Source organism: Podarcis vaucheri (genome assembly GCF_965113315.1).
Source record: "Podarcis vaucheri genome assembly, chromosome: 13".
Classification (NCBI taxonomy): Eukaryota; Metazoa; Chordata; class Lepidosauria; order Squamata; family Lacertidae; genus Podarcis; species Podarcis vaucheri.
Genome location: NC_138751.1, coordinates 31784246 through 31806662, shown reverse-complemented (window position 1 = coordinate 31806662; position 22417 = coordinate 31784246). Strand labels below are relative to the sequence as shown.

The following is a 22417-nucleotide window of genomic DNA, read 5'->3' as shown; positions in this document are numbered from 1 at the left end:
TTTTCTAGTCCTTACAATGCCTAATAAAGGTTTGATTTCAATTTTCTAGTCCAAAACATTTTGGTACCTGAGACCAAAGCAACAAGCACCACCACCCAATGATAGGACCTTCTCCCTGCTGATGGACTTGTGGTACAATCTAGAGGTTTGTGGACTGCCTCCCTATGTTCATGTCAATCTGTATGCAGCCCAGCTCACCCAAATTATGCTGCCTGAGCAGTCAGTCACCCTCACTTTCTTGGGCAGAGCCATACCACACATTTAAAGCACCCCCCCCCCCAAAAAAAAAAAAATCCTGGGTATTGTACTTTTTCCTTCATAGAGCTACAGCTCTCAACAATTATCAAACTAGAGTTCCCCTGATTCTTTGGCGGAAGTCACGTGCTTTAAATGTGCATGGGATGTGCTTTGGATGTATGGTGTGAATCTGCCTATTTCGTGGTGTTTCTGTGCCCAGTGTATTTCTGGCTCTCTGTTTCTGTGCGCGGTGTATTTCTAATGGGCATGCATGATCTAAGGCTCCCACTTGCCTCCCCGCTCCCTCCACCAGCCTCTTGCTGCGTCTTTCAAGAGGCTTTAGGCTTCAAGAAAGCTGTGAGGTCCAGCTAATCGGCTCGCTCCTTTGTGACACTGATGTATGGGACATCATAAAGCAAACGAAGTACCCATCGTGGCTGGATTAATCTCCTGCCCCTTTTCAACAACAGGACCCATCTCTGTGCCAAATCATTCGACGTTACAAGGACATTTTTCTCTGTCTCAGGGAGACATTTCATTTTCAGAGAAGACAAAGTAACTCTCGAGGTAAGTTACAAGCCAGCCGTAGGGGTTGCGAGGTTTCTTGGTCTGGTTCCAGAGCCTAGGGTGAGTGGGTGGATTAATTAACTCTTTGTAAAGCTTTCCTGTTGAGACAAGCCTTTCGGGAAGTGGTGGCCAGAACAGGTGACTCCGTTCACCTCTCCTTGGCAGCAAAGAAATCAATGCCCTAATGCCTGATAACCTGTGGCCATCCCGATGGTGATGGACTCCAGCTCCCATCATCCCTGACCATTGAGCCACACTGCCTGAGACTGAGGGAAGTTGGAATCCAGCTACATCTGGTGCACCACAAGTTCCTCACTTCTGCCCTAGGTTTGTGTCTCTCAAGCCTCCTTTCTCCCTAATATTTACCATATTTTTCGCTCTATAAGACGCACCAGACTATAAGATGCACCTAGCTTTTGGAGGAGGAAAACAAGAAAAAAAAGATTCTGAATCCCAGAAGCCAGAACAGCGAGAGGGAGATGTTCTGGCTTTTGGGATACAGTGGTGCCTCGCAAGACGAAAAGAATTCGTTCCGCAAGTCTTTTCGTCTTGCGATGTTTTTCGTCTTGCAAAGCACGATCCGTCGCAACTGTGCCTCTTCAAGCAGCTTTTAAAAAAAGCGCAAGACGTTTTCGTCTTGCGAAGCAAGCCCATAGGGAAATTCGTCTAGCGGAGAGCCAGTGTGGTGTAGTGGTTAAGAGCGGTAGTCACGTAATCTGGGGAACTGGGTTCTCGTCTCCGCTCCTCCACATGCAGCTACTGGGTGACCTTGGGCCAGTCACACTTCTCTGAAGTCTCTCAGCCCCACTCACCTCACAGAGTGTTTGTTGTGGGGGAGGAAGGGAAAGGAGATTGTTAGCCGCTTTGAGACTCCTGAAGGGGAGTGAAAGGCGGGATATCAAATCCAAACTCTTCTTCTTCTTCTTCTTCTTCTTCTTCTTCTTCTTCAAAAACGGAAAACCCTTTCGTCTAGCGAGTTTTTCGTCTTGCGAGGCATTTGTCTTGCGGGGCACCACTGTAGCTGCGCAGCCTGCAAACACTCCATAAAATGCACACACTTCCCCTTTTTAGGAGGGAAAAAGTGCGTCATAGAACGAAAAATATGGTATTTATTCTTATTTATTTATTCCATTTATATCCCACCTTTTCTCCAGTGAGCTCAAGGTGGGGTACGTGGTTCTCCCCTCATCGCGACAACCCTATGAGGCAACTTAGGCTGAGAGGCTGTGACTGGGCCAAAGTCACCCAGTGAGCTTCATGAGCATGTCAAGATTTGAACCCTGGCCTCCCCTCCCCTTTCTCTGACACACTATAACCGCCACACTAGCTCTCAGATGCTGGGAGCTGGCAAGCTCTTGAGGCGGAGAGGCTCGATTCCTGTCCTTTAGATCAGTATGGAGAGCCACAGTGGGGTGCTTTTTTCAACCTGAGGGCCACATTCCCTTCGGGGAGGCAGGCACATGCTAGCAGCGTGTGAGGTCAGAGGCTAAAATGGGCAAGTTCCTTTTTTACCTTGGGCTTCTCCAGGTAGGGCCCAGAAAGACCCCAGAGAGCTGCTGCTAGCCTATGTATGTAGACCCCTGGTCATCAACTGATGGCCTAAGCGAAGGTGGGTCACAACAGGAGCACTACCACCCTGCAAGTATATGGTGAAAGATGAAGAAATGGGTCCCCATATGGTGTTTGTGTTAAAAGTGAGCCCTGGGTGTGAAAAGGTCAAATATACATGTAGACAATAATGAGCTAGGTAGGCCAATGGTCTGACTTGGTACGAGGCAACTTCCTGTGTTCCTATGATACTCCTGGTATGTTTGAAAGGCCAAACAATCCCAACCTGGAATTTAAAAAGAAAGAAAATGACTTAGGCCTACAAATCTAAAGCTTACAGCTCCCCCTGGTGGTCCAGAACCATTTGTACAAACAGCTTTAGCTTTTTTCATAGAATTACAGAGTTGGTAGGTACCCCGAGGGTCATCTAATCCAAACCCCTGCAATGTAGGAATCTCTCACCCAACGTGGGGCTCAAACCCCCAACCCTGAGATTAAAAGTAATATGCTCTACCGATTGAGCTATCCACAGTTTTGGATTATGATGATTTGCTTCTTCTCCCCATATTATTTTTATACTTGTCAGCAGCTTCACAATGCTTTTGCCTGGGTTCTCGTTGTGGGGTGAGCCTCTTAGGTTGGAAAGGTGGGATCACTATGTGACCTGGAAGTGAGCAGAGTGAGATGGATGGTGGTGGTGTATGGGCTCCTTGCTCATACTGGGAACTCTGGAAGCAGAAGGAAGAGCTTCTTAGGCATTCAACAAGGTGCCCCATGATATTCTTGTAAAGAAGCTGGTAAAATGCGGTCTTGACTCTGCTACCACTCAGTGGATTTGTAACTGGCTGACTGACCGAACCCAAAGGGTGCTCATCAATGGTTCCTCTTCATCCTGGAGAAGAGTGACTAGTGGGGTGCCACAGGGTTCTGTCTTGGGCCCGGTCTTATTCAACATCTTTATCAATGACTTGGATGATGGACTCAAGGGCATCCTGATCAAATTTGCAGATGACACCAAACTGGGAGGGGTGGCTAACACCCCAGAGGACAGGATCACACTTCAAAACGACCTTGACAGATTAGAGAACTGGGCAAAAACAAACAAGATGAATTTTAACAGGGAGAAATGTAAAGTATTGCACTTGGGCAAAAAAAAATGAGAGGCACAAATACAAGATGGGTGACACCTGGCTTGAGAGCAGTACATATGAAAAGGATCTAGGAGTCTTGGTTGACCACAAACTTGACATGAGCCAACAGTGTGACGCGGCAGCTAAAAAAGCCAATGCAATTCTGGGCTGCATCAATAGGAGTATAGCATCTAGATCAAGGGAAGTAATAGTGCCACTGTATTCTGCTCTGGTCAGACCTCACCTGGAGTACTGTGTCCAGTTCTGGGCACCACAATTCAAGAAGGACACTGACAAACTGGAACGTGTCCAGAGGAGGGCAACCAAAATGGTCAAAGGCCTGGAAACGATTCCTTATGAGGAACGGCTAAGGGAGCTGGGCATATTTAGCCTGGAGAAGAGGAGGTTAAGGGGTGATATGATAGCCATGTTCAAATATATAAAAGGATGTCACATAGAGGAGGGAGAAAGGTTGTTTTCTGCTGCTCCAGAGAAGCGGACACGGAGCAATGGAGCCAAACTACAAGAAAGAAGATTCCACCTAAACATTAGGAAGAACTTCCTGACAGTAAGAGCTGTTCGACAGTGGAATTTGCTGCCAAGGAGTGTGGTGGAGTCTCCTCCTTTGGAGGTCTTTAAGCAGAGGCTTGACAACCATATGTCAGGAGTGCTCTGATGGTGTTTCCTGCTTGGCAGGGGGTTGGACTCGATGGCACTTGTGGTCTCTTCCAACTCTATGATTCTATGCTTCTAGTCCATCTCCTTCAAAACAAAGGCTTAGAGAGCATCTAGGTAGGTCACTTCACCAGGTAAGCAGATGGCACAACAGGGGAAGAAGCAGGTATAACCACAATAACACCCTTTAGACTGTGATTCCTATCTATGACCATTGAGGTTGGTGGAAGGTGGAGTCCAGCAATATCTGGAGGGCACCCTTTTAGCCCCTTTTGCCGTAGGTTGTAGTAAACGGAGCCTCCAGCTCATGGTCCAGATTTGGCCCTGCACAAGTCCCAGCTGGGCCTGCAAGACTCTTTTCCCCCAGACCATGCCCACCTGCCCCAGCCCTGACATGTGATGTCAGGTGTGGGGCAGGTAGAGATCAGGCTCAATGAACTCTATTGCAGAACCAGTTCTTGCAGAAAGCAGCTTTTGTGGGCCTTTAATGTAGATTACTGCCTAAAGGTAAGAGTCACACCCATTGCTTAATTGTTTGTTAAGGGTGCCAAGAGTCATTAGGAGCAGTGATGGAGCAAACCTGGTGTGGCATGCGGGGCCTCCGAGGAGGCTGCCTGCCTCCTCCCAGTCAGCTGCCCTACAGCTGAGGGGGAGGTGGCGGGCAGACTATTTGGGGCAGTGTGGAGCCTGCGGGTGTGCTGCAGGCCCCGCGGTGAGTGCATTTTGTCACCCCCCTCAGTGGTGACACCTGGGGCAGACCGCCCACAGTTCCCAGAATTCTTTGGGGGAAGCCGTGGTCTAGAGGCGCTTTAACTGTATGAGGGGTCTGTGCCCCTAGGTTCACATGGGAGAAGGCACCTGAAGTGTGCAGGGTGATTGTCTTTGTGGGTTCTGTGTTGGAGCCAGATGGGGATGGCCCTAGGTTGCGAGTTTCACCTATGCCTAGTCTGCTCCATACTGCAACGCTCAGCAGCCTTATCTCCTTCCCTATCTCATCTCCTTGCTCTCTTGTTTTGCTGTCCGGCTAAGCTGATTTGTTTTCAGTTGCTTGGCAATCCTCTGTTATGAAATACCCAAGGCTGCCTAACACTGCAGATTCCTCTCCCAAACCCCCTTCATTGTTCCTTTGAAAACCACAGATAATCAGAGGAAAGCCTTGCGTGATGTGAGGTTGAGAAAAGAGGACAACATCGTGTTCCGGGTTGACCTCATCATGGCCTAAATGTCGCATTCCCATCGTTCTTGACTGCAGCAGCCCCCGACATACAAAGCATCAATTTTCTTAGTATGTGAGGCTTGTTCCATCCTCCTTCCATTCAGTCTTCTAAAGAGAATGACAGGAGCCTCATTTGATGAGGTTGTTGGCATTGGACATAACAATGATTTGTATCCTGTGGAAGTTTGTGATAACGAGGGAGATGAATATTCATGGAAATGAGAGGTCACACATATCCCACAACTGTCCCAATTTAAGCGGGACTTCCTGGAATCACAGAAGCCAATTCCAGCTTCTGATTGCATCCCAGAAGGTCCCGTTTTTTGGTCTGGCGCGAGTCAGCAGGGTCACACCAGAGAGCCAGACCGGAAGGTGCTCTGGCATGACCCCAAGTTTGGGGACAAAAATGTTGGAGAGTATGTAGTTCCATGCTTGCTTTCCTTCCCAATACAGGGCTACAAGAGACAGAGAAAGGCGTAGTAGTTAGAGTGTCAGACTAGAACCAGACCACGAAGCTCACAGGGCTACAAATCTCACTGTTCTTTTCAGCACATTTCTCCATCACTTTCCTAACTGCAAAAGTCCTCTGTTTTAAAAGAAAGAAAGATTTGTTGCAGTAGAGTGACGGAATCCTTTAACCCACTTTAAATACACAAGCCAAAATTTCTGGTATGTGCTTGAATCCCTCACACAAAACAGCAACAGTCTGGAGACACCCAGAGTATTTACTGCATGGGGAAGGCGATAATTTAAAATCAAAATAGAAGAAAGTGATCACTCAAGCTGGTACTGTTGCTGAGGCACTATTGCTGAGTGTTAGAATCTTTATGTGTGTGGTAACACTGTGGGGTTATTACTACATTATTTTTGTTGTTGGGCAACCCCTGCCCGCCCCCAGCCCTGTGGTGCTTATGTTGAGAAGGCACCTTTTGAACAACTAAAAGCCACCTGTCAGGCAGGCAGGGCCAGTGTGTTTGAGCACAGCTCCCTTAGCAACCAGCCTGCTTTGTTTCCTTGCTTGTTTTGGCTGCCACCAAGCAGTCGGGGCCTTGCAATGGATCGGAGGGGCCAAGGGACCGCCTCCCCACCAGTGCACCTCATTCAGCAACCAGTAAGTCATCGTTGCAGGCTGGGGGAGTCGAGAGGGAGCCAGAGTTGCGCCCCTGAATGAGCAGCAGAGAGGAGAATCCCTTGGGACTCTGAAAGATCTGATTTATCCTCCCCACATCCCACAAAATAATCCTTAGGTTGCAGTAGGATGCTGGCTGCAGGGGCGGGGTGCAAATTTTAAAGATTCTGGAACAGACTATTTTATGCTGTGTCATCACTAAATCTGCAATAATCCCCACAGCTACAAATTGAGGTTGGAAGAATAACCAGAGAGGGTTGGGGAGCTGGTGCTGCTGGGGCATTGAAACATTTGGGTCAGTTGCCCTGTGCTAAGGAAATTAATGAAGCTTTTTTAAAAATAAAAAAAAGTTAATTACCTTTGGAGGGGATTCTGCAGGATCATCTAGCAGTTAAACCCTCCTCTACCCACTCTGGAAGAATGGCAGAGGAAGGTGATAGACTACATGGGACTGGCTGAAATGACTGGCAGAATCCGAGATCAGGGGAAAAAGGCGGCGGAAGAAGACTGGAAGAAATTTAAGATCTATCTTAAGAGACATTGTAAAATTAATGAGTGTTAAACTGTTGCGGCTACAGAAGTAAGTGGATTACAGCTGTAAAGATTAGGTTAAAGGAAAAGAAAGGATTACAATTAGATTAAATTAAGGGTGAGGATTTGTGGAACTAAATATTTGAAATTGGAATGCAGAAAGGGGAGGTATGAGGAGGTCGGTGAAGTAAGTTTTAAGAGAATAAGGATTTGAAATTATATTTGTATTGTGTTTGATTTCATAATTTGTGAAAACTTAATAAATATCTTTTTAAAAAAAAACAGTTAAACCCTCCTGCCGTCTTCTGTCTCAGAGATAAACCCCATGACCCAATTGGGAGGCAGTCCGCAAACTGCCTCATTGGATCCTGTCAATGAATTTCCCTCCTTCTGCCCTGGACTTCGCATGTGGGAACCGACCCCACACAGCAATTAGGGGTTGGGGAAAACAGTTCCTCCACCACCACCCTTGCCTTGAAAATCCCCCAAGGAATAGGATTACACAGCCTCCTTAGGCAAAGGGGAGAGCCACACAGTATATTTTAAAGCTCATTCAACACACATTTAAAGCACATGACTTTGTCCAAAGAACCCTAGGAAGTGCAGTTTCACTCTAACAGAGCTGCAGTTCTTGACAAACTACAGTTCCTGGGATTTTTGGGGGGGTGATACATAAAAGTATGGCTTGGAGCCGCCCCAAATGTTGCAGAGCAGAGCCTATGCTTCATTCCATACGCTCTTCTGTATGGATGGATGAGGAATCCAAGGGCAAACCAAGGCCAGAATCTTTGTAAAAGGTGTTCTTGCACAGAGTACAACTCTCGGAGTCACAACCTCCTACACTTAGCGCCAATAGATATATTGCCTCCCTAGACAGCTGCTTGGGTTGCTTGCACAGTCAGACCAGTATTTGGCAAAAGGGGGGCCTTCTCACACGCGAAGCTAAGGGGGGCAGGTGATGTAGGGGACACATGAAGTGTCTCCTGGTGTGTGTGTGTGTGCATGCGCACTTTTATAAATGTTGCTGCCGTCGCCAAATGTTCCAAAAGGAATTCAGTTGGAAACAGGGCATGCTTAATCCACTCCCAAGGCTGATTTTCTAATCAAAAACCCACCTTGTTGTGCTTCCCCACCCAGAGGGGAAACAATGCTGGGTCCATGGTTTTCCCACCCCATGCTAGGAGAAAATCAGCAGGGGGGGGGGATTAGGATTATTAGGAAAGAAAAATAGGAAGCTTCCTTATATTGAGTCAAACGACTGGCCCATCAAACTCACTATTGTCTACACAGACTAGCAGCAACACCCCAGGATTTCAGGGTCTCTCCCAGACCTACCTGGAGATGTCAGGGATTGAACTTGGGACCTATGGCATGCAAATCATGTGCTCTGCCATTGAGTGAGCAGACAGTCCATGGGGAAAGGTTTAAGCACCCCATCGGCCCACTGCTGCCCTCATCAGATTTGGAGATCATCCTCCGTTTGGTTGCAGAAAATTGTCTGTCTTGCTATCATACCCAGTTTGGCTCTTGCATCAGACTTCTCATTAAATAAATGTGTAACTTGATGGTAGAAAAGAAAAGCAAAGAAAAGAGGAAAACCTGGCCCAAGAGGGAGCGGGGGAATGACCTAAGAAGAGACAGGATTTATTTGCGCAGACGGATTCTTTTCTCTGACATTAATTCTCAGATTCCGCAGCAGCCGGAGGTGACAATTCTCCAGCAATTGCCCTGGGCTACATCTGTTCCTCCGACATCCGGCAAGGCAGGGCACATCAGGGAAGGTAGGAAACCCAGCACAAGAAAGCCATGCCTGCCATTAGCAGGAGTGTTTACAATTCTGTGCCTAACTTAGTTCACATAATCTAAGCATTGGCATCTTCTTAACTAAGCTACTTCTCTTGTTTGTAGAATTTCACTTGGTTAGCTCGCTGTCCAACACTTCACTGTATTGAAAGTGGAGAGATTGTTTCACTGCCCAGCTAATTTATATCTGCCATTTGTCTTTGCAAAGTGCCATCTATGGCCCAGAACATTCATTGCACCTTTTCTTTCTGGCAGATTTAATGGATCTCATGATGATACAGAATGCTCAGATGCACCAAGTCATAATGAACAACTTGGCCATGTCAGCAGTGGCGCACTTTGAAAACAGTCCGGCCCAGTCTCTGGCACAGGTAGGTAACTGGAAGGGAAATGCTCTGTTCCACAAATGGAGGAGGAGAATTTTGGTTTGGTCCACATTTTTAAGCAAAGGAACCTAATTTGCACCCCACCTAATTTGCACCAAACTAATATGTAGGTTGGAATGTAATTTGGATATTGCACTTCTCTGAATTTTGCAATTCAGTTCATAAACGAACCAAACTGTGTTTAACCTGTTTGTTTTAGAGTAAAATAAGTTTAGAATTGCATGCAACGAGCTAAAATATGCATTTAAGTACATATTTAAATAAGAATTTTCATTTGGACTTTTAAAAATGCAGGCTAATGTGGAAATTACAAGCAAACACGTGATATACAGGGCAGAAATAGGCTGATCTCTTCCTATTTTAAATGGGAAAAGAGGTTGACATTTTCTCCTTTCCTAAATAATTCTTCTGCCTTGCACCCCGGACACAGCCTTATCGCAATCTAGCATGGGGTTGGAGAACTTGAGATCAAAGCTGGGATTGGGAACAGAGGCCTAGCAGAGTGGAGGGTTAGCTTAACTTTTCTTTTGTCTGCTTCAACTCTGCACCAACAACTCTTCTCCATAAGAGATAAAATATACCCGGTCGCCCTGGAGGAGGAAAGTGCGGTCGATGTATTGCAGTGGACATTTCTCAAGCCTTTCACCCTCTCTTTCCTGCAGGTGTCTCACGTCCCTTGGCAGATAGAAGAAGAGGAAGAGGATGACCCAGCCCCCCTTGTGTTCCACCATCATTATGCCCCCTACCCAAGCATTATTCCATTCATGGGATGGCAGTCTCCATCTCGGGTTCAGCAACAACCTGCCATTCGCCATGTAGGCCCAGACCTTCAGGTGATGGGGAGGCAAGACAGGTCAGTGTAGCTGGAGATGGGTTTATGAGGAAAGATAGCACAATCAAATGTAGAGGGGCACAGATCTTCACTGAGATGTTCATATCTGCAACTCAACACTCCAAACGTTGCATTCAAAAATATAACACTAGCACAAGTAGTGAGATAATAATAGACACTCGCCACAAGACTTCCGGGACAACGATGAACCTCACAGAGCTGTAATTCCCAGCACCAAACTACAGTTCCCAGGATTCTTTTTGTTGTTGGGGGGGAGTCATGTGTTTGCAGCCAATATCTCCCAACTTCTCATCAGACAGGGCAGAGCCAGCCCAAGGGATTTCGCAGCAAATAGTGCTTTGCCCCTGACCCCTCAAAGTCAAGGTGAGCATAGTACCAAAGCCAGCCAGGTTATTCTGGCACGTCAGGCAGAAAATCCCGCTAGGAACCTCTCTCCCTACCTAGCAGTAAAATCACACAGACAATAAATTTAATAACTAACTATTTGCTGCCTTCAACCAGCTGCCTGCGGTGGCCACCTAATGGTACAGCCAGGACCCTGCCCATCCAAGTTCTACTGCCTGAATAAATAGCATAGATATGGATATGGGGCCTTTTGTTCATGATCCAGCCTCCTTCTTTCAGTCCCGGAGAAGGACAAGGAGGTCTGTAGAGCCCTGAAACCCCTGCACTGTGCAGGCCTTCTTCGGCCTCCAGCATTTTCACCAGACAACTAGTAAGCATGTCCAAACTTAATTTTTGCTGCCATCATAATAAGGCCTAGAAAAGTGACGGGGGGGGGGAAGCAAGACATAAAAGATGATACTTTGAGGGTGCAGGCATCTGTAATTATTATTATTATTATTGTTGTTGTTGTTTATTAATTTATACCCTGCCCATCTGGCTGGGTTTCCCCAGCCACTCTGGGCGGCTCCCAATCAAATATTAAAAACACAGTACAGCTTAAACATTAAAAACTTCCCTAAACAGGGCTACCTTCAGATGTCCTTTAATACTAGGATAGTTGTTTATTTCCTTGACATCTGGTGGGAGGGCGTTCCACAGGGCGGGTGCCACTACCGAAAGGCCCTCTGCCTGGTTAGCATTAGCTAAGCTGATTCTCCTACTTGCACTCCTGTGAGGAGTCCTGTGAGGCACACAGAATTTCCAGTGGAGATTTTTGCACCCCAGTTTTTACTAACTCTCCCATCTTGACTTGTCCCAATAGGGAACCAGTCCCTCCACCCCCACCACCAAGCGCCACTGGAACTGTGATGGCCGATGTCCCACCGGCTTCAGGTAAGGGTGGGTGCTGCAGGCTTTGAAGCATCTGTTTCTGAAATCCCCAGGCAATGCTATTATTTTCCCAAGCCTTTCCGTGCAAGTGGGCTTTTGGTATCTCTTTGTCCCAGACATCCTAATGCTGACACCATGGCACCTTTGCCACCTACTTAATGTCCTATGTCATTTTAGTCTACTGTGCTAATCCTTTCCCAGCCTGGTGCCGTCCATGTTTTGTTTTGTTTTGACTACAATTCCCATCAGCCCCAATCATCATAGCCAACAGGATGATGGGAGTTGTAGTCTTAAAAGCCTGGAGGAAACCAGCTTGGGGACAGGTGCTCTACACAAACTTATTCCCTCCAGCTCCACCTGTTCAATACTACTTCTACACATTCCCTGCTTCCCCCAGAGTCCTAGAGCAGCACTACAGGATTTAGAACACTGGAAATAAGTTGGATTTAGAACACTGGGAATAAGTTGGATTTAGAACACTGGAAATAAGTTGGATTTAGAACACTGGAAATAAGTTATTTTCATAATATTTGCTTCATCTACAGATATATAAAAGGAGAGTCTAGGTGGAGGCAAACAGGCACTTCCACAGCAGGCGGCCAATCCATCAGCCCTGCTTCTCCATTTGGCTTATTCACAGTGTTCTTTCTTCTTTTAAAAAACAACAACCACCCTGCCCAAATTGTTTTCTAAATTGGCTCTAAATGGTTTCTCTTCCTCCTCCCACCAGCGGGAGGATGCCACCTTCCTAAACTGATGGGTGCTACAATCCAGGGCTGTAGAGATTTCCTGTCAGACATTCCTGGCCATTAAAGTCCATTTCAATTCTTTTGTTTCAGGACCCCGATTAAGATGGCTCAGCTCACAGTGCTATTAAATATATCTAAAATAGACAGTGCTTGGGGGGGGGATCTGGGGCTGCCTTTATGCGCTGGCAAGGGTGACATAAGTGGTTCCTCCTTCCAGAATACTATGACTACACTGAGGCACGGAGGTGAGGTGAAAGTCTAACCTGCTTGAGCATTTGCAGAACAAGACGCAGGCCTCAAACTCCGCCTGGCTGCCCCTTCAGCATCCGAGACTGAGCAAACAGCACTGCTGTGACATGGATAACTTGGTGGCATATTCCTTCCCTTGTTCGATCGAGGCCTCTGAGTATGTGCATTTGGAATAAACTTCATCAATTTGCCTGAGTTGCATTTAATCATAAGAACGTAAGAATAGCCTGCTGGGTCATGCGAAAGGCCCAGTTAGTCCTGGACTGTTCTCACAGCAGCCAACCAGAAGCTCTGTGGGAAACCCACAAGCAACAGCCCTCTGTAGATCAGTGCCAGTTATCTGAATAACTTATATAACCATCCTTCCTCAAAACGTAAGGCAGGGGTTGCCAACCTCGTGCCCTCAGATGTTGTTGGACTACAGCTCCCATCATCCCTGATCATTGGCCATGCCGGCTGGGGCTGATGGAAGATGGAGTCCATCACCAATGGGAGGGTGCCATGTTCCTACCAATGCCTTACGTGGAGATGGGACAATCTACCCAGTTCCCCTCACAGAGCTACAATTCCCATGGTTCCCTGGGAAGAGGGACTGACTGCTAAACCACTCTGAGAATTAGAGCTCTGGGGGGGAATAGGGATCTTCTAACAATTCTCAGCACTCTTCACAAACTATTGTTTCCAGAATTATTATTTTTTTGTGCATGGGAAGCCATAACTGTTTAAAGTGGTAGCGCTGATTTTGGCGGCAGCAAAAAAGAAAGAAAAGAAATGATGATTAAGGAGGGGTGAAAATAAGGATCAGCTGAAGTGGGAGCTGTGTGTATGGTACGTTTGTATCCAGCTTCTGTGTGTTTCCTGTGTGTGTGTGTGTGTGTGTGTGTGTGTGTGTGTAGGTGTCCTGTGTGTTATGTGTGCAAGTGAATGTGCATGCAGAATGTGGGATGGCCACATTCCCTCTGCTCAAAAAAAAGTTTAGCCACTTCTGCTATAGTGAGTCCCAGCTCACCAATTGAGGACCAATGGACTACATCTTGTAAAAAATAATAATAATAAAGACTTCCCTGGGTTCCCCCGGACATTTTAACCAATTTCTGAACATTCTGACCATTTTCATCGGACAAATCCCAGCGGACAAATCACAGGGAAATTCCAGGCATATGGCAGCCTACCCCTCTTGGCCTCATTTAGGGAATGCCCAGCACATGGAATAAACTTTTACAAGCGTGTTCCTTTCCATATGTTTTTGTTTAACACTGTTATACTTTCTGGTCCTATTGGCTGCATTGTCATATGATTGTCCTCTACATTTACTGGCATCTATTTCAAGTTCACTGAAAAGTAGTTCAGTATCAGCTCAGTCGTGCTTTCACCGGTGTGATCTTTAAGTTCAAAAAGAACTCCAAAAGCTTTCAACTGGCAATCCATCACTAGAAGAAACATTAACTAACAATGACAGCAAGTTGATCAACATGGGAAATATTAGATTTTTTTTAATGATATTTATTCAAAATTTCATCAAAACAAGACACACAGAAAAAAGAAAAAAAAATACGGCAAGAAATAAAACAAAAAGAAAAAACCCCAAAAAAGAAAGAAGAAAAAATACAAATCTCAAATTGCAACTTTTCATTTGCTTAATTCTTGAACCTCCTCACACCTCCCTTTTTGTATTCTAGTTTAATTCGTTATTTCAGCAAATTCTTCCCATGTTTCTCAATTTTAATTTAAATTATTAATCTTCACAATCTCTCTTATTTATTAATCATGATAACCTTTCCATCTTTTAATATAATCTGTTATTCAATTTACCTTAATCTCTTTACCCTTATCTTATCTTAAAAATCTTAAAATTTCAAAGTTTACATCATATTCATACATATCTCCTTAAAATCATTTCTACTAAAGCCAATTTAGTTCCTTTCCAGCATATTCCCTCAAATTTCATTGATGTTGCACTAATTCCAAAATTAGCAAAAGAATTTCCCTTGATATCTCTAATTTTTATCCAACGTCCCTTCTTCCTGGTTTCGGGTCATGTCAGTCCTTTCTGTCCATTACATCCAGTCCATCAGTCTGGTGTTCTAATGTCCGAGGCGCTTAAATCTCTTCTAGGCCTCTTCTGCAAATTGTTTTGTTCTTGTTTGTGCTTGCACATTTCTTTATCAATTGTTGGTTTCTTGGGGAGCGGGTCTCTGGAGGGTTCCATCTGGTAATAGTTTCCATTTTCCTTCATCAGATTGGCCAATTGGAAATATTAGATGTTGAATCAAGTGATAGTCTAAAATAACCTGCCTGTTTGATGTCACTCAGTGTTGCTTCTCAAACTGTGTTAGCCATCAGCTGCATAACCTCTTCACATGTAGTTTTGGATAAGTACGATGACTGACCAGAGTCTTTGCCTCCATACTGATTTATGTGAGCACACAGGAAGGGATCAAATTTGGCAATTAATTCAAGCAATCTAACAAATTTGCCATTGTTTGGTGAACCAAATGTTTCATCATCTCCCCCCTAAATGCCAAGCCACGTTCTGCCAAAAGGGAAATTACTGAAATAACTTGCTGAAATACATGCCTCCAGTAATCCTGCTCTGCTTTTATTTGCTTTTCGAGTTACTATGTGAGCGTTTGACCATGCTTTTTCATTAAATGTGTTAGCAAAGAGTTCATATGATTTTTAAAATTCCCATGGGCTTGAAAAAGATAAGTATGATGCCAGGCATCAAATCTAATACAAGCTAAAGCTGCCGTTGGGGTAAGTTTGGTTTGCATACAGAACAGTAGACTTTTCCTTTCAAGGGAGAATGAATTATTTGAGCAGAAATTGGCTTAGTTTTTGTGTGTTCACTTTGAAGGTTAAAAGGTCCGTCCCAGTGCTGACATTCCGATGGGCCTTCCTCAATCTAGAATGATATTTCTTCATTATTCATTGTGGCCCATAAGCCTGTGTCATTACAGTGGTACCTCGGGTTAAGTACTTAATTCGTTCTGGAGGTCCGTACTTAACCTGAAACTGTTCTTAACCTGAAGACCACTTTAGCTAATGGGGCCTCCTGCTGCTGCTGCGCCGCCGGAGCACAATTTCTGTTCTCATCCTGAAGCAAAATTCTTAACCTGAAGCACTATTTCTGGGTTAGCGGAGTCTGTAACCTGAAGCGTATGTAACCTGAAGCGTATGTAACCCGAGGTACCACTGTATTGTATCTGTAATGACTAGTAGCATGAACAGCTGGTATTTTTGTGTGTGCAATGCTACAATTTTTGCTGAAATCATTTGATTTGTTTTCCAATTCTTTAAAATGCTAATGAGTTTGAACTGCTGCTTTTGGTACAACTACCTTGTGGCATGTTCCTTCAGCACTTTGTGTTAATTCTTTGGCTGTAGGTCTTAACACTCCATTGTCACTTTCTCCAGAAGTTTCTGACAATAGTTCTCTCTGAAGTTCTTGGGTAGCTGCGTTCTGTATATAATCTGGTTGTTCTTCAGTTAGCTCAGACTGCTCAGCGTGATCTTCTTGATTTCCTTCTGTTTGCAAACACAAATGTTCTGTATCTGAGGGACTGGATAGGGCTGTTTCTGCTTGTTGTACGAAGCCATATGACATGATTAGTTTTAAATGTTTGAGTATTTCCTTCTGTTCTTCTTGTTTTCTTTTACTAGCACCACTTTCATATTGCTTACTCATTATTATTTTCACAAAAAGTGAAAGTTAAATATTACTGTGATTCACAGGGATATGTCAATCAATCCTCAGTTGCTCTCAGAATGCGTGCTATAATGATAGACAGTGAACTGAACCCTTGTATTGCTTCATAGCTGACTTTATCATTTGATTCTGAGTAGCTTTAAAGCCTTCACAAACTTTTCTAAGCAATAAGTACGCACCTGTCTAACTGCTGTACAGGCACAGACTCATACATGTTTAATGTGACTAAGGACCTGGGCCCAGATAGCAAAATCTGCCTGTTTTTTAAAAAAAAAAATTTGGCAAGAGTCCAAGTCCCCCTAGATTACGAGGCCTTGGGCCACAGCCCATACAGCCTGTGTGTAAATCTGACACAGGTTGGGACTCTCCATTGAGTCATAGCAGCCCATCCTTGAATTCAACCCAGCAGCTCTTGTTCCCTGAGCCCCCTCTTCCTCCAGCACTGGTTGTAAAGAGTGCTGACAACTCAAAATCAACATGCAACTCTCTAGTGCATGGGTAGGCAAACTAAGGCCCAAGGGCCAAATCCGGCCTAATCGCCTTCTCAATCCAGCCCACCCACGGTCCGGGAATCAGCGCGTTTTTACATGAATAGAATGTGTACTTTTACAGTGGTACCTCGGGTTACATACACTTCAGGTTACACACTCCACTAAGCCAGAAATAGTGCTTCAGGTTAAGAACTTTGCTTCAGGATAAGAACAGAAATTGGGCTCTGGCGGTGCGGCGGCAGCAGGAGGCCCCATTAGCTAAAGTGGTGCTTCAGGTTAAGAACAGCTTCAGGTTCAGCTATAAAAATGAACGTTTTGCCAAAAATGTTGTTTTTGTTTCAAGCCTTGCAGATTGTGGACAGAGTGGAATGTTTTGGAAAGTGGCAGAAGGACATCTCTAGGTTTGTCTGGCAGGGCAAAAAGCCCCGAATAAAGTTTAAAATACTAACTGATGCAAAGGAGAGAGGGGGGTTTGCCCTGCCAGACTTAAGGTTATATTATGAAGCTGCGGCCTTCTGCTGGATGAAAGATTGGATTCTACTAGAAAACACTGATGTCCTAGATCTGGAAGGCTTTAATAATTCGCTAGGTTGGCATGCGTATCTGTGGTATGACAAGGGGAAAACACACGGAATGTTTAAAAACCATATCGTCAGAAAAGCAATATATATGGTCTGGAAAAAATACAAAGACTTATTGGAAAGCAAAACTCCGAGGTGGATTTCACCAATAGAGGCCAAGGCTCGGAAAAAACCCAATATGGAGGCATACTGGCCGAAATATTGGGAAATAATAGAAAACATTGGAGGTAATTGGAAGTTGCAGAGCTTTGAAAAATTAAAGGATAAGGTGCAAAATTGGTTACACTATGCCCAAATTAATGAGGTCTTTAAGCTAGACAAAAAAACAGGATTCCAGGTGGAAAAATCGAAACTTGAGACAGAGTTGTTAGAACCAAAGACCAAGTTATTATCGAGAATGTATAACTTGCTGCTTAAATGGAACACTCAGGATGAGACAGTTAAATCAGCGATGATAAAATGGGCTCAGGACATTGGTTATAATATCATGTCTGAAGACTGGGAGAGGTTATGGACCACCGGTATGAAGTTTACTGCATGTAATGCTCTGAAAGAAAATATTATGAAAATGGTATACAGGTGGTACATGACCCCGGTCAAGCTGGCTAAGATATACCATTTGTCCGATAATAAATGTTGGAAATGTAAGGAAGCTGAGGGGACATTCTTTCACCTTTGGTGGACTTGTCCAAGATTGAAGGCCTTCTGGGAAATGATTTATAACGAGTTAAAAAAGGTGTTCAAGTACACCTTCCCCAAGAAACCGGAGGCCTTCCTTCTGGGCATTGTCGGCCAGAAGGTGTTAAAAAAGGATAGAACCTTTTTTATGTATGCTACAACAGCAGCAAGAATCCTTATCGCTAAGCATTGGAAGACCCAAGATTTGCCCACACTGGAGGACTGGCAGACGCAATTGATGAACTACATGGAACTAGCCGAGATGACTGCAAGGATCCGAGATTTGGGAGAAGAGGCAATGGAGGAGGACTGGAAAAAATTTAAAGACTATTTGCAAAAGTATTATAAGTTATATGAATCTTAAGATGCCGTATGACTTGGAATGTTAGCCCCAGCAACGAAAATTTAATTATTTATGAAATTGGATAACATTTATGAAAGAATCAAAGTTTAAATGGGTAAAAATGACAACATGTTATATTTTTAGAGTAAATGGAAAATAAGAGATTTAAACTTAAACTGCAATTGAAAATACAAAGAAACACACGAAATAAGGGTATAATTTGCTGATAACTTTATTGTCAAGAATGCACTATGTGGGAGATGTGGGGAAGTCCAATGGAAATTTGAAATAAGTTGTTGAAATGGTTGTGATTTTCTGTTTTTTTTCTTTCTTTCTATTCTTTATGTTATTTCTTTCTTCTGTTCTTTCTGTAATTTGGAAAAAATGCAATAAAAATCATTATATAAAAAAAAAAAAAGAACAGCTTCAGGTTAAGAATGGACCTCCGGAATGAATTAAGTACTTAACCCGAGGTACTACTGTATTTAAAATGCATCTCTGGGTTATTTGGGGCATAGGAATTTGTTCTTTTTCTCTCTATTCAAAATATAGTCTGGCCCCCCACAAGGTCTGAGGGACAGTGGACCGGCCCCCTGCTGAAACAGTTTGCTGACCCCTGCTCTAGTGAATTGTGTTGTTGTTGTTGTTGCTGGTGCTGAATCATATCATTCTTCCAAGAAGCTCAAGGTAGCGTGTGTGGGTTATCCTCCCCATTTTATCTTCATAACTAGCCTATGAGGTGGACTGGACTCAGCGATTCAGCGATGTGGTGATCAGTATTGAATTTCAGGAGCTCCACGTGACCCAGTGCCCATCGCCACCCCAAATATGCAGGCAGCTGTAGTGATCCTTTAATATATTTATTTTAGTTCTATTTATTTCACTTTGACAATGTATACATCGCTTAACTGTAATTGTCTCTAAGCAGTGTACAAGTAATCCAATGAAGCGTTTGGTTTTTTTTAAGGTAGGATGCACACCACACATTTACACCCACCACCACCACAAATCCAGGGAGCTGTAGTATATCCATTATGAAGCTACAGTTCCCCTTACAAACTACAGTCCCCAGGATTCTATGCAGCAACTCACCCGCTTTATATGTATGGCATGTATGCAGCCTTAGTTAAAACTAAAAAAATCAGAATAAAAACTGCTGGTTTTTTAAAAAAATACATATATATATATATATATATTTAATTTTCAATTTTATACATTTCAATAATTTTTTACAATCATTTTAACATTTCGAAACCCGACTTCCTTCCCCCCTCTTTCTGCGGTTCCTTAAATTTATTTTTTATATTTTCTGCATATTCCAAAATAACTTAATCATTTATTCATCTACTTTAAGTGTATACTCTTAGAAAACTGCAGGTTATTACAATAATCCTGCCAATGTTCTTATCTGTTTACAGTTTATTTGTAAGTATTTGATAAACCATTTCCATTCTTTTATAAAAAGTTTGTTATCTTGATTTCTTATTTTTCCGGTAGGTTTTGCCATTTCTGCGTATTCCATAAGTTTTTGTATCCATTCTTCTTTTGTCGGGACTTCTTCTTCTTTCCATTTTTGGGCAAGTAACATTCTTGCCGCATGCAGGAATAAATTTCTATACAGTTTGGGTAGTTCTATCCCTATAATTCCAAAAAGGAAAGCTTCTGGTCTTTTCACAAACGTTGTTTTAAACATCTTTTTCAATTCATTATATATCATTTCCCAGTAAGCTTTAACCTTACCACAAGATAAAAAGAGTCTATTTTCTCTTTCCATTTCCAACACTTATTTGATTTTGATTTACAGTGGTACCTCGGGTTACATACGCCTCAGGTTACATACGCTTCAGGTTACAGACTCCGCTAACCCAGAAATAGTACCTTGGATTAAGAACTTTGCTTCAGGATGAGAACAGAAATCGTGCTCCGGCGGCCGGCAGCAGCGGGAGGCCCCATTAGCTAAAGTGGTGCTTCAGGTTAAGAACAGTTTCAGGTTAAGAACAGACCTCCGGAACAAATTAAATACTTAACCTGAGGTACCACTGTATACATTTTTGCCAATTTACATGGTGTTAGATACCATCAATATAACATTTTCATATAATTTTAACCATAGTATGCTGTAAATTTTATATCTGTATTCCACAATCATTCCCATGCTTCCATATCTATATTATAACCAATATATATATTGCCCAATGTATCATTGAGGATTTTACTTGTTCGTCCTTTGTCTCCCATTCCAATAGTATCTTATACATTTTAGACAGCACTTTTATGTTACATTCCAACAGATCTCTCTCCAATTTTGATGTTTGTTCACCCTACCCTCGTATCCTATCTTTCTTAAATACTTTGTTCAAATGAAGCTATTGTATCCATGTTGTTAATTTTCCCGATCCTTAAAGACTCAGTAGGTGTTTTTCTCCCCAGATATCAATTAGACTTAAATTGTCTGTCATCTTGGGTAGCTTCCCTTCTTTTGTATCACTTTTTCTTATAGTCCTATCGCATTCCAGGGAAGCTACACCATTCACATCTCCCATCAAAATTATCCTTTCATTCATATATTCAAATGGAATTTCTTCAAGTCTCATAAAAGTCAATTTTTTCCTCATTTGGTGCATATACACCTATTAGCAATAGTATTTCTCCTTGTGTTGTTATCTGTATTATCAATATTCTTCCTTGCTCATCTTTAATTAATTGCTTTGGATCTAATTCAGGTTTTATATACATTATCACCCCTCTCTTATTTATTACATCAGAGGCCACAAAGTCCCTTCCCAATCTTTTATTGATCAAAATTATTCTAAGTTTCCGATGTGTGTTTCCTGAAATCAAATCACGTTCAAATTTAACCTTTCTTATCTTTATACGTCACAGAGACTAGGACTTGGCGAACAGAAGGTCGGCGGTTTCAATCCCCGCGATGGGGTGAGCTCCCATTGCTTGGTCACTGTTCCTGCCAACCTAGCAGTTTGAAAGCACGTCAAAGTGCAAGTAGATAAATAGGTACTGCTCCATCGGGAAGGTAAACGGCGTTTCCGTGCGCTGCTCTGGTTCGCCAGAAGTGGCTTAGTCATGCTGGCCACATGACCTCGGCCAGTAAAGCGAGATGAGCGCCACAACCCCAAAGTCTGCCACGACTGGACCTAATGGTCAGGGGTCCCTTTACCTTTTACCTTTATACGTATGGCCTGTATAGTTTATCCATCGCAAAGCTACAATTCACATAACAAACTACAGTCCCCAGGATTCTCTGCAGCAACTCACCTGCTTTATAGGTATGACATGTATGCAGCCTTAGTTAAAACTAAACAATCAGAATAAAAACTGCTGAAAGTTGTTGGTGTTTTTTTTTTAAAAAAAAAAACAAACTTCAGTCAGTGCCAGAGGTCTAGCAGGGAGGATGTACAGAAAGAAGACACAGCTTCTCATTCCACTCCACCCCACCGCAGTGCAGAGAGAAAGACTGAATCTTTCACTCACCTGGTGAGCAGAAGATTAAGTGCTGCTAGATCCTGCGGTGTAAGTACATTCTTTACAGATGCTGCCTGCCTTGTCTTCTCCCCTCCTGCCTAAACACTCCACTTTTGGCCAGCCCTGGATCAGTTCAGGTGGGGTGATCTGGCCTGCCTCAATCCTATCTGGCCAAAGCTTGATCCACCCAGAACGACCTGGTTTCCGTGCTGAGTCCAAGCTTTAGTTCATAGTCCTAGTTTGAACTGAATGCAGAGGCAAGAGGAAAACAGGATTGCAAAAGCTGTTAAGTGTAGGGGATTAATTTTAAATCCTATTATAATGTGGTCTTCATCAGACATGGAGGCTCTCCTGAAATGATGCAAGGTGGGTGTCAGTAAACATATAAATAAACTTCCAGCCCCACCCAGTTTTCTCATATGGTTTCTCTTCTGAGGCAAGTTGTGCCCTGACTGACCCCTTATCATTTATCCCTGGTGGCCGTCATTACCTATAGTTTATTAGAGTTTTCACATTATTGCAGCTAAAACACAATTTGGGTAATTCCATGGCAATCCCAGCTTACAGACTCATTTTTCATTTCCATATACAAGTTAACAAGTTCTATATCATTTTAAATACAGTGGTGCCCCGCAAGACGAATGCCTCGCAAGACGGAAAACCCGCTAGACAAAAGGGTTTTCTGTTTTGGAGGTGCTTCACAAAACGAATTTCCTATGGGCTTGCTTCGCAAGACGAAAATGTCTTGCGAGTTCCTGCAGGTTTTTTTCCCTCCCCCCCTTTTCCC

The 22417-nt window shown here is 43.6% G+C and overlaps 2 protein-coding genes across 4 annotated transcripts in view; both read left to right on the top strand.

The window, feature by feature from the left end:
- LOC309517780 (acid-sensing ion channel 2) overlaps window positions 1–775 on the top strand; it is a 394302-nt gene extending 393527 nt beyond the window's left edge. Inside the window, exon 13 of the transcript XR_014213257.1 lies at window positions 708–775. The gene's annotated coding sequence lies outside the window, so the exon portion shown is untranslated. The remainder of the gene's footprint in view (window positions 1–707) is intronic.
- Window positions 776–2015: 1240 nt separating this feature from the next.
- PRR29 (proline rich 29) lies at window positions 2016–21748 on the top strand. Of its 3 annotated transcripts, none has more exons than XM_082197405.1 (7): window positions 2016–3107; window positions 4237–4664; window positions 8721–8814; window positions 9092–9207; window positions 9885–10075; window positions 11283–11353; window positions 21534–21748. In XM_082197405.1, the coding sequence occupies exons 2-7, from the start codon at window positions 4557–4559 to the stop codon at window positions 21644–21646; spliced, it is 693 nt and encodes a 230-aa protein (XP_082053531.1). In that variant the 5' UTR covers window positions 2016–3107; window positions 4237–4556; the 3' UTR covers window positions 21647–21748. The 3 variants fall into 3 exon arrangements, with proteins under 3 accessions (XP_082053531.1, XP_082053533.1, XP_082053532.1); XM_082197407.1 differs by lacking the exon at window positions 21534–21748 and adding an exon at window positions 12317–12538 and having other exon boundaries at window positions 2136–3107; XM_082197406.1 differs by lacking the exons at window positions 2016–3107; window positions 4237–4664 and adding an exon at window positions 6238–6484 and having other exon boundaries at window positions 21534–21665.
- The last annotated feature ends 669 nt before the right edge of the window (window positions 21749–22417 follow it).